Source organism: Microtus oregoni, unplaced genomic scaffold (assembly GCF_018167655.1).
Source record: "Microtus oregoni isolate MIOR12 unplaced genomic scaffold, Mior012 000019F_ref0000042, whole genome shotgun sequence".
Lineage (NCBI taxonomy): Eukaryota > Metazoa > Chordata > Mammalia > Rodentia > Cricetidae > Microtus > Microtus oregoni.
Window position 1 is genome coordinate 40,251,238 of NW_024543078.1, and position 12,296 is coordinate 40,263,533.

The 12,296-nt window shown below is 55.7% G+C and overlaps 1 protein-coding gene across 1 annotated transcript; it reads left to right on the plus strand.

The window, feature by feature from the left end:
* The first annotated feature begins 4,145 nt into the window (after window positions 1-4,145).
* Window positions 4,146-7,393, plus strand: LOC121459228 (homeobox protein HMX1). Its single transcript, XM_041668752.1, has 2 exons — window positions 4,146-4,518; window positions 6,768-7,393. Exons 1-2 carry the CDS (start codon window positions 4,146-4,148, stop codon window positions 7,391-7,393), a joined length of 999 nt encoding a protein of 332 aa, XP_041524686.1.
* The last annotated feature ends 4,903 nt before the right edge of the window (window positions 7,394-12,296 follow it).

Here is a 12,296-nt window from a genome sequence, read left to right on the forward strand (position 1 = left end):
AGTGTTAGTTCTGTGCATCCTGGCATCTATAATAGCAGGGAGGGGGTACCTAAGCTCCCCTCCTCCAGGCATATCCACTGCAGGGAAGGGAGTGACTGCTGCTTCAGGGTGAGTGCATCCCCAGCGTCTCCCACCTACCCCTCCAACAAAAGTGCCTCTCCAGCTGCCCCTGTTGAAGGGTGGGGATGATATGCTCCCCTTGAGCCCTCTTGGAACCCTTGAGGGACCTCTGCTCCCTCTGCAGAGCAATGATCCCCAGGCTAGATTCTGCCTGGCACTCTGAGGTTCTGCAAGGATCCTTCCACTGCCCCAGATACTGAGAGAAAATGTGTCTGCCTAGGTGGGGCTGCCTGTCCCTCTTGCTTGCACTTGCTTGTCCAACAACAGCCCACACCTCATGAACTGAAGACAAGCCACATATGAGCCAGTGAGTCCTGAGTGCTCTGGTGAATGTCTGTGCACTTGGGCCAGGCTTGAGAAACATGCTGCCTGCCTACAGTAACGGAACTTTGGCATGGGAGTGGCAAGTTAGAACATAGTGGGCAAAAATGAAATAGCAGGATAGGGTACAGCCCAGCATATGACTCCTTATGACTCCCAACCCCATAAAAGGAATAAAAGGGCTGGGTGTGTGGCTCGGTGGTAGAGGTGTGCCAGGCATACACACATCCTGACTGGAAAACAAAACGAAACACCACATTGTTGGGGTGGGTGTGTAGACACAAGGCAGTCAGCCAACTTTACCTACAGATCACCCATCCTCAGATTCAACCAACCAAAGACCAAAAATATTTTTTAATGGATTTTATTCCCAGAATCACACACAAAAAAATCAAAGGCAAACTTGCATATTTCCCGTGTCAGGCACAGGGTCTTTTATCATGATCCCCTAAATGCCGCAGAACGGTGATTCCACAGCACCCGCATCTCCCTAGGTCTCTCAACCATCTAGAGACACTTGAAGCACGCAGGAGGATGTGGGTACACATGCTACTGTAGTTTCTTTGGGAAGTAACCAGAGATGGCGGTGCAAGCTTGCAATGCCAACACTGGGGGTTGGGGTGGGGGAGGAGGATTACCTAGAACTCAAGGTCAGTCTGAGCTATTGGACACCTGTAGATTTTGACATCTGAAGGGGTCCTGGGTTCAACCCCCAGGCTCTGAAAATAAGAAGCTGAGGAAATATACATGGAGTATTGGTTTTTATCAATCAAAACCCAAGAGCAGGCACCTGTGTTAGGTAGGGGGTGGAGTGAGAAGAAATAAAGTTGGGTGAGGGAAGCAAAAATAAAGTAAAATTTTAGATTTAAAACGGGCATCTTGTAAACTTTTTCCAAATGATAGGTTTGTTGGCAGGAAATGGGCAGTGGCCCTGCAACTGGTTCCTCTGATCTTGGAGCTGCTCCCACAGATTTAGGGGGCATCTTTGGTGAGAGCCTCTGGGCCAGGGCAGAATCCCGACAGATCCCAGCACACAGGAGAAGTGAGGGGGGTAAAAAGGCACCAGGACAAACAAAGTGGACAGAGAAACCACAGCCTGGGCAAACTGCTGAGGGTCTGAACAAGGATGGTGTGGCTTGGGGTGGGGACAGTCCTCAGGATCTGACCCTGGAAGGCAGTGCCAGTTAGGCTCATCTCTGGGCTCTCCTCCATGTAGACTGAGCTAGTGGGCCCCAGGACTTGGGCGTTCTTGTCATGTACACCCTGGTTTCTGACACGTACACACCCTGTTCCTGGGTGGCAACCACCAGCCCACTTGCAGTCTGTAGGGTCCAGGCTCCAGCTGATATGGGTGCCAGGAGAGGGGTAGGTGCCCTTTCCCCACTCCTGACCACCGTCTCTCACTGATCTAGGGTTGAGGAACCGATCTGATGCCTCCCCAGAGTGGTCAGTGGGTCAGCAGCATCGTGCTCATGCTCGGATGCAGGCATTAAGCAAGGCAGGTCTCCACTCAAAGCCCACGAAGCTACAGTGACACTTACCCATGGTTTACCAGCAAGGCGCCAGTCCAAGTGAGGGCCACATAACCCTAGAGCAGAGGGAATTACAACCCAGACTCTGAAGAAGTCTTGCCTGGCTCCCCCACTCAGACAGTGCGCAGAGAAATGGAAGCCACAACCCACCCAACAGGCTTGCGGTTTTGTAGGGAGGAAGTTGCTACTCATAGGGGAGCCTGAAACTTGCTTGGTTCTCCCTACATCCATGTTTAGTAGGGCTCCCCTCTGGCCTCAGTTTCTACATCCGTTAAAAACAACTTTGATTGGCCCAGGGTTTGTGCCTGACTCCTATAAACGAATTTGGGTGCTAATGTCTCCCTTCTTCCTTCTTCCCAGGTCGCTGAGTCTTTCTGAGCCCAGGCACCAAGAATGTCGTGCTTGGGGGACTTGGACTCTTCCTGGAGAGTCGAGGATCAGAGTCCTCATCTATGAGATGTGGCTGTTTGCCACAGATCCTTCCTGCCTTGCAGAATATGGCCCGAAATCCAGTTCCAGTGTGCACAAAGCCCACCTCCCAATCAGGTTTCCAGCCAGAGATCCTTCCCAAGAAGGCACACCCAGGCCGTGGGCAGCAGAGGCTACGATAGGGTGCAGGCCCAAAGGTTCCACAGCCTGGTTGCTCATTCTGCCTCTCATTCTGGGCAATCTCTGGACTCCAAGCCTGGAGACCCCCTTACCCTGGGCCGGAGATGGGGCGGGGCGGGGGAATGACTGGGGCTCTCTTTTCCATTAGTTTTCTCATTTGGAAAATAGGCGACGTTCCCTCTACCGCGCTTGTTTGGAAGATTAAGAAAAGAAGGCGAAAGCTCCAGGCCTGCAATCTCCTTCCTGGAAAGTGGAACACATTTCGATAGGCACTGGCTGTGGACCCGCACTAAGCGGCTGGATGCGCCTTTCCGTGATAACCCGCGTCCAGTGAAGCGCTGCCCTCAGTGACTGGGCTGTCCCCTGTTCACGTCAAAAGTGGGTCACAGCTCCTCGGGCCTCAGCGAAGTCTGAGTTACCCTCTGCGGCCTCGCTGCTGAAGCGGGGGAAGTTAACTAACTCTGGGTAGGGCAAAAAACAGAGGCAGAAGGAGGCACTGTCCCACACGACCTCCAGACCCCCACAGTGGCTGGCCTGAAGCTCTCGCTGGCCTGAAAGAGAGCGAACCGGGCGATGGAGGTTCCAGCGCTGGCATAACCGGCTGGCTCCCTGTCAGGGGGACACCCGGATGCAGGAGGGCCTGGCCCTTTGGGTTTCGATCTCTTTACACATCGAGACTGGGCCCCGGAAACAACAGCATTCCATCGCACCGCGATGGCACGGAAAGCGTATTTCGTTACGAGTCGGCCTTAAAATATGTCGCGTTTCTACAACATTGCTTCGACAAAATTCCCTTTTTTAATTACACGCACGGGGTCTTTTAAAAAGTGATGTCACAGTCCAATCGGCTATAGTTCTTACATGCGCGCGAATACATAGTCACCCCAACACAGGAACTCACGCAAATACCGTGCGTTCTGCGGGTTCCAACACGCTCTCGGTGGGTGAGTCCTCGCTCTCCTCGGACACGATTGGCCAACCTGGACCTCACGGCGACCCTCTAGCCAATGGTCGTCCTTCCAGCCGAGGCCCCGCCCTTCTCCACCCCCTGGCGCCGGTGCGGGGGGGGGGGACCGCCGGAATGCATCACGCGGGGTCGTCCCCGCGCGACCACCGGGCCCCCTGCCCTGGGTCGCGCCGCTGCCTGCGTGCAGGCTCCGGCCGGGCGGCGTCTCTGGTAGTGGCCTCTCTCAGGGACGCGGCGGTTTCTTGGGGTTGAGCCTGAGGAGCCCGCCCCGCCCCCGGCCCCGCCCCTCTCTGCCCCCCCCCCCCATGAGGCCGGCCCGGGGCGGGGACCTGAACCGCTACGAGATAGGCAAGCGAGGCAGCCGCGGGACCGCTGTCTGCACGCACCCGCTCCCGCCCAGCTCAGCGCGGCGCTGAAGCCCACGCCCTCCTCGTGGAGCCCGACGCCCGCGCTCGGGGAAGCGGCTCTCCAGGGCCGGCCCGCGCGTGCGCTGGGCAGCCGCTCGCCACGATCTCAGCGAGACCGGGAAGCGGCTGCGCCCCGGGCACCGGGGACCCCGCAGGATCCCACCGTTGCCCGACGGGCCCTTGGCCGCGATGCCGGATGAGCTGACCGAACCCGGGCGCGCCACGCCAGCCCGCGCCTCTTCGTTCCTCATTGAGAACCTGCTGGCAGCCGAGGCCAAGGGTGCGGGGCGTGCAACCCAGGGCGATGGCGTCCGAGAGGAGGAGGAAGACGACGACGACCCCGAGGATGAGGACCCAGAGCTGGCGCGGCAGCGACGGCTGCAGAGACGGCGACAGCTACGCGCGGGCAGCGGGCCGGGCGGGGAGGCGAGGGCGCGGGCGCTGGGCCTCGGGCCCCGGCCACCTCCCGGGCCCGGGCCGCCCTTTGCGTTTGGCTGCGGAGGCACGACGCGGTGGTACCCACGGGCCCACGGCGGCTACGGAGGTGGCCTGAGTCCTGACAGTGAGTGAGGGTGCGGGAAGGAGTGGGCAATGCGCCGGGACCCTGCTCCCCCCCCCCATTCTTTTGGCCTTGGTGAAATGGTAGTCTTCTGTGTACCGGGCCTGGGTGGTATGAGAACCCCTTGGAACGCCAGCTTGAGCAGTTTTTGGAGACTAGGGATAGCGGTTCACGCTTGGAAGTACTAAGGCGCGGATTGGGGCTGGAGGAAGCGAAATTGCGGACAGGAGAGAGGAGAGTGAAACAGGCCTCGGGAAGACAGGAGAGGGAAAGGGAGAGTCAGTGAAGATGAAAGGAAAATGAGGGGAGAGAAGAGGAGGGGAGACCATGGAGTCAAGCACTAAAATAAAAGGGATGCTGAGCAGAGAATCCTCAGTTATGGGGTTTGGATGGGAGGCCTTCTTTCACAGTAATTGTGGCCCCCAGAGTGTCATGTGCTCTACCGACTGCAGTTAGAGTCCGGCTGTTTGGGCCTGGGTTTCCTTTTGGGTTTTCCCAAGCCCGGGGCTGAGACCGGTGGGAGTGCACTCGGAAGGGTCCTTTCCACCCCTCTCTTCATTTATTGCCCCTCCCCCTCCTTGGCCTTTGTTTCCTGTGGAGGGCTCAGAGAATGGGGGTTGGGGGCTCTTCAGCCCCAGAACCCACTTACCCATCTGGCCTGGACATCCTGATTCTGCTTCTGTCTCCAGATTGTTCTTACTTCTCTTAGGACCTTCCCAGGAGAAAGACTAGGAAAGATATTTCAACCTCTCCAACCCCAGCCCTCTTTGCCAGCCTCCTTCCAAAAACACACGTGGCTAAAGACTGCCCACTATCGTTCTGGGAGCCACCTGTGTGTAGGTCCAGGAGCTCTGAAGTAGGAAGTGGCCTGCAACCATTCTCTTCCGTTAGATACCCACCACCTTCCTGGTGTGGAGTCTCCCATCCCAGGTCTGGGTGCCTTCTTTACATAAACCTAAGCAGGGCCCCGTAGTAGGACTGAGATCCAATGAGGAGACTTGCGGGATGCATTTTCTTCCACGTTTGAGTGAGGCTGTCCTCACCTGCAGCCCAGTGGTCAGCCCCTACGCAGGTGGCTCCTCCTCATTTCGCACCATGCGGGTTAGGGTTCCCTATTCCTGTCAGAGCAGGGGAGTCGGATGAGCACTTCATCGCAATCCAGGGACCTCTGTGAGTGCAGGGGCTTAGGGTGTTTTGTGCCAATGGGGGAGCCCTGGTTCTGGCTGCATATGTAACCATCCTGCTATGTGACTTTGTAGTGGGCACCAAGAGAGCACTGAACATGGGGGCTGGGCAGGGACACAAGCGGGATCAGCATGCTTCCAAGGACACCAGGCAGAGTTTAGCCAGACACACAAGCCCAACGCTGAGGTATAACCTGGGTCAAAACCCACCTTGACCTTGACCTGTCAGAATAACAGGCTGGCCTGACTTAGTTCCGTGAGCCCAGAGGTCTAGAGGAGCACCAGGGACTCGTGTGAACTGCTGTAATCTGGTGACATCCCTTGTCATCCAGAGCTTAGTACTTGGAACACGAGTCCAGAGGATCTCCGTGAACAGGAGCCCCCAGGGAACGGGTAGATGTTTGATGCAGGGTAGGGATATTGTGGTCCACAGAACAGCCTTCCTCCGGTGCTCTCTTGGAGTAGGTTCGCTTTTGCAAAGGGTCTGCCTCTGAGGGTGTCTGGGTCAGGGTTGTGCCAGTGTCACCCCAGCGGAGTTTTGGGGGGGGGGATGTGCATTCGTTTCTCCTAAGAGCTGTTTCCCTGGTGTCTGCCCCCTTGAGTGATGGGGAGGCCTTGGTCCCTAGCTGACAGCTTGTATGTCAGTTTCTGTGTGTACATAAATCTGAAGGACATCGGGTCTTTTTGTCCCGAGCCTCTGATTGTGTGAGGCCTGGGATACAGCTGAGACAGGAGCAAGTGGTCAGCTTGCCTTTTGAATTAACCTTTTTCTTTCCTTTCTTTCTTTCTTTCTTTCTTTCTTTCTTTCTCTTTCTCATTCTGTCCTCCTCTGGGCATATGTTGCCACATGTTTGCCTGTGGCCCTGGTCTTGGGCTTCACCTTATGCCTTTGCCTCTGCCACTCCCCCAACCCACAAGTGTAAGGCGCCCCAACCCTTGCTCGGGGAATATTTCCCAGCTTTTGGCATTTGGCTGTGGAGGATTTGAAGGAGGGAGGAAGTCAATCTCAGTGACTCCTTCTAGGGCAGACACTTAGAACCTACCACTATGCCCGTTTTTCCCCTGCAGCAAGCGACCGGGACTCTCCGGAGGCCTGCGAGGAGATGGGTCGCGCAGAGAGTTCATGGCCGCGGTGTCCCGGGCCGGGAGCCTTGCCGAGGGAGGCGACGACGCAGGGCCCAGCGGCCGGCGGGGAGGAGGCGGCGGAGCTGGCAGAGGCCCCTGCAGCAGCGGCGGCTGCAGCAGGGGAGGCGCGCGGTGGCCGCAAGAAGAAGACGCGCACGGTTTTCTCGCGCAGTCAGGTCTTCCAACTCGAGTCCACCTTCGACCTGAAGCGCTACCTGAGCAGCGCGGAGCGGGCAGGCCTCGCCGCCTCGCTGCAGCTCACCGAGACGCAGGTCAAGATCTGGTTCCAGAACCGTCGCAACAAGTGGAAGCGGCAGCTGGCGGCGGAGCTGGAGGCGGCCAGTCTGTCCCCTCCGAGCGCGCAGCGTCTGGTCCGCGTGCCGGTGCTCTACCACGAGAGTCCCCCGGCCGCCGCGGGGCCCGCGCTACCCTTCCCGCTGGCACCGCCCGCACCTGCTCCGCCACCGCCGCTGCTCGGTTTCTCGGGCGCGCTGGCTTACCCGCTGGCCGCCTTCCCCGCTGCTGCCTCGGTGCCCTTTCTGCGCGCGCAGATGCCGGGGTTGGTGTGAGCCCGCGCCCTCAGTGCAGGCGCACCTCGCAGTACCTTGGGCTGCCATCTCTGTGGGCAGCCGCTCCAGAGTGTACCAGACGGCGGCAGCGGGATACTCGCAGCCAGCTACAGGGCTGGAGTCCGGCTCAGAGGCAAGCGGCAATGCGACAGTTCTCGCCGGCACTGAGTGCTGAGCAGATGCGGGCAAACGGACACTTGGAACGGGCTGGTCAAGGAACCGCATGGTGACTGTTCCCGAGGCACCCTGCCCCTACCTAAAAATGGCCCCTTCTCGGGACCTCACAGGAACTTAAGACAGCAGGGTCCTCCTCGAGAGGACTGCGAAGAGAGCCGCGGGCCTTTGGACATCTCACCTTGGGCCTCTCTTCCGAAGAGGGCTTCTCTGGGCGGCTTTGGTTCTCTTGGTTTGGCGAAGACTTTTTTTTTTTCTGTGATGACTTTACTTCTTTGCATATGGAATAAAAAGGGACGTTTTCTGGATGGACTCGCTGCTGTGTGGTCGCTGGGCAGAGACTCTTCTGGTAGCAGGCCTGAGTGAGTGGGTGCTTCCCTCCAAAGTTCGCCAGGGACTTGGGAAGGCTGTCCTGGGGTAGGTGGGTGGGGCAGGCGGGAGCCACATTCTGGGTCTATGGTCGTCAGTTTTACTCTCCTTCTGACAGGGAGGCCCCCTGGACCTCCGTGGAAGGCCTAAAGGTCCAAGAGGGAGGAGTAGCGATGTAAAGATGGCAGTGTGCTCTGTAGTTCAGGGGACTGAAACCAAAAGGCACAGGCAGATGAAGGTAGGACTCTCTCTGACAACTGGATTAGTCACCAGGGCTCATGAGGCTGTGTCTCTGCCCTTACCCGTTCTTGCGGGAGACAGCAGGTTCTGGATAGAAATTTTTTGAACCAAAACAAAGTTCTGGTTCTTCCAGCAAGGCGCTGAGGTGCTTTCTCCTGTCTCCTCTGGTCCATCTATATCCTCGGGCAGTCTAGACCACCAGGGTCATCTGTCTTCTTCGTTGCCCCCAAGCTGACTGCCCCTACCTACAGGTGGGCCCTGCTGTGTGAAGAAGGTTACATTTTTTGGTGTGCTTTTGAGCCTAACTGGGAGAGGGCTTTCCAAGTTTGAAGGGGTCACTTCACTCTCGGTTTTAGCAGGGGACCCTGGACCTGTCTTCATCCCTGCTTCACCCAAAAGTAGACATCCCATAGTTGAGATGAGTAGCCTGGGGTGACCACGGTGGCGCCAGACAGCCTAGGAGAAGGCGCCAAGGGATGGGGGAGTTGCTCCGTGTGTGTGCATGTGCGCTTGTGCTCTCTCTCTCTCTCTCTCTCTCTCTCTCTCTCTCTCCTTCTCTCTCATATTTTCTCACTCCCACCCAAGTCCAAAGAGCTGGTTTCCGTTATTGAGACCCGGTGGTAGTGCTCCACGGAGCACCTCCCTTCTTTCCCTCCTCTTCTGCACTCAGTTCTCATGCCCTGAGGATATGGATGTTTTGAGACTCAAGTGGAAGGTGTGCTGGTCCTTGACCGGCAGTAACATCTCTAGGCCAGTCTTCCCCATCAGTTGGTCCTTCAGGGTTCTGAGCCTGGGCCCTCTCTCTGCCCCTGGGTACCCCGAACTGCTTTGCCATGAGCAAAGCCAGCTTTGTCTGGGAGAGACTATAATATACATCAATGAACTTGGAGTTTTCAAAGGCTTTGGACCGTGGTGAAACAGGGTACAGGCTGTCCGCAAACAAAACAAGCAGGGCTACCTCTTTCTCTTTGCTCTCACTTCTCCACCGTGCCTTCATCAGACTTCGGTGTCCAGTTCATCAGACGTCTGATGCTGTTATGTTGCTCTCAGGACAATCTCTGCCTACCCTGGAAAGCCTGGGGCACTTTGCAGACCCTAGCACAGCCCAGGTTCCTGCAGCAGCAATGGCCTCTTTGATGCTTGTCCTGTCTATACAAATGGGTCTTCCCTTGGCACCCCTCTATCCTACACATCCTACATGCTGTGCTCTGGGTGGGAATCCTAGCCTCATTGTCAAGGTGTCAGGGGGCTCAGGTCACTAGCCATTCTCCTCAGCCCTTTAAAAATGCACAGTTAAACCTAGGACAATCCTTGTGAGACCATGTTATTCCAGTTACTATCTGGTGCCTTGGGCTGAGGTCGCATGCTGATTATAGAGTGTCTCTGAGTCCCCCATCGGCAAATGTGTCCTCATCAGAATTCCTTACTGAGCCACAGTGAAATGCCCTAGGTGAGTCACCTGCCACATATTGCCACAAGGGACAGGATCCTATGGGCACCTGCAATGGAACCTCACTACAACCACTAGGGAAGGAGCTGAGCCAGCTGTGCCAAGCAGGATCTATGATGCTGGAGAACTATATTTTATACTTTTGGGCAGGAGAGCTGTCCACCTCCCTAGCCCTCCTCCCCCTCCCACCCCTGCCAGCCCTCTAGGGAAGTCTTGGAGGCCCTCAGCAAGGAAGTGGTGTCTCCTGGACCTAGGAACAGGACCTGGTGAGGCACAGGGCAGTTCCTCAACTGGTTATGTTTACCAGCTTCAGGCAAACTCATCATGTCCCATAAGTGTCCACCAGGTTCTGGGATACAGGGTAGGAAGGCAGCCCTAAACAGAAAGAACTGATTCGAATGTAACACACAACATTCAAGCCCTGGAAATTCAGGGCCTAGAACATGCCAGGACTAGCTGGGGACCTTAGTGAGTCCTGATCCTGGTGTTGATTGCAGGCACACCTCATTGCTGGCCAAAGATGAATGGGTTTGATCTGTCTCTGCTAGGTGAGCCTCCTCACTGGCTCCATGTCCAGCCTCACTCACTGCTAAGTGAGGTCCAGCTGCAACCACCCTGAAATACGGGGTCTTCTGACTCATGGGAGTCAAATAGTGTTTCTTAATAGAAAAGCTGCGAGTGGACCCTCTCCTTCTGGCAAGAGACATCCCACTGGCAAGGCCTCTTTTCGAGGCCTCAGTTTCCCAACATCCTAAGCCATTTGGCCTCGTACCCTCTCTTGTATTCTTTTTGTGAAAACAACAGTGCCCATTCTCAGACGGGGCATGAACATTTACTAGTATGTCAGGACTATTCCTAGTTCAACTGAGTTTCTACCAAGAGTCTGGAAGCAGCCCTAGGCTAGCCCATCTCTAGATACTGGGTGGGGTGGGGGAGTAGGGTGGGGGTAGCTCAGAGAGCAAAGACACCCAAGGAAGACTCCTTCCTGCTTCATCCCAGGTCAAAGCAAACAGTAGGCACTGGAGAAATCAATGACCTTCCTGCAAAATGAACCCCTACCCTACCAGCTGCAGGGAAAACTGCAAAACACACACACACACACACACACACACACACACACACACACACACACTGGCTGTTCAGGAGGAAGCTCCCCAGAGCTTGGGCTCTGCCCTCATGGAGAGAACAGCCCAGCTGGATTGAGATCCTGGGGCTGGGCACTGGCCAGGTGAGCTTACAGGAGCCTTCTCTCTCACTCCTAAGGGCCCTTCTGCTCCACATAGGAACAAGGTAGAAAATGAACACAGTGCTTCTTCAGAGCATGGACTCTGGGTCAGGGAAACCTATGGGAGGTCAGGGACTAGCAAAGCTGAGGATTCTGTGGGCTCCACCCGTCAGGGAGAGCTGCTCCTGGAGGTTCCTCTCGGATTGCCCAGAGCAGGACGGTGCTGCTGAACCTGGGAGGTGGGAGGGGGAGGGGGAGGATGACCCCTTTGCTTCGTTGAGCCGGCTCAGCAATCAGAGCTGACTTCACCAAAATGCTGTGAGGAAAGGACTTGGGGGAAGTGAACTCCTCTAGTCAGCTAGGCTGGAGCCGCTTCCTGTGTGCCCCGTTGTCCTGGAAGGAAAGGAGAAATGGCCAGTCCCTTGGCAGTGGACTGAGTCTGCAGACTGAACCCAGACTGAAGCGTGAGGGGAAACAGGGATGGGCGAACGGAAGCGCATAGTCCTGCAGCAGCGGCTTTGGCTTGTTTTGTTGTGTTGTGTTTTCATTATTATAAAGGTGTTAGTGCTTATTATTACCTGGACGGTTCAGTAAAACCAGAAGAGGAAAACAAACAAACAAAAAAAATTGTGTGCCCTTGCACCATCAAAGCCAACTGAGAATTTATTGTGTTAAGCCAGACTGAGAATTTATTGGGATAGTCAGACTGTTACCGTAAACAAACAAAAACGAAAAAGAAAAAAAAAACCCTAAAGTGCATTTATGAATTTTCCAGCGAAACGATGTGTTGTTGGCTTGTCTAAAATATGCAGCAAAATTAAAAGGGAGGATGGAAGAGAAGATCTTAATCAGGAGGCTATACCTGCGGAAGGCCGAGCTTCTTGATTTTACATAAAAACAAATCGAAATAAACCTGTTTAACGAGACCGTGGAAATTTGAGGACATGTGTTTCCGGGAGGCTGTCTCCCCTCTCCGCCAGAGGAGCGGCTGTATGCTCCAAGTTTATTTTCACCCCATCCGGATCTCACCTGGGCCCACTTAAAATTCCACTTTTTCAACTGTATTTCCTCCAGGTTTAGACAGAATCTGCCCCTTAAGCCTCACACATTTAATTTTAAAACTATTTTGATCCCAAACTTTCCTCTTTTTTGACCAGCTTTCCAAGTTTTCACCCTCCTGGTCCGGGTGGCTGCTCTGGACTCCCCACCTGGAGTAAGGGCGCTTGCGATGCAGGGGGAGGGGGAGGGATTAAGGGTTGCAACCTGGGTGACCTTGCGAAGCAGTTTGGGGTGGTGCTCAGCGGCGGCTTCTCTGATCTGGGACCCGGGCACTCTGATTCTGGTGCACAGTGGGTCTGTGGTGCAGAGTGCAGGAGCGAGGCTAGGCAACAGGAGAAGGGAGGGAGTATGGAAAAGGACTGCATTCTGACCGCTGGGGAATCCGG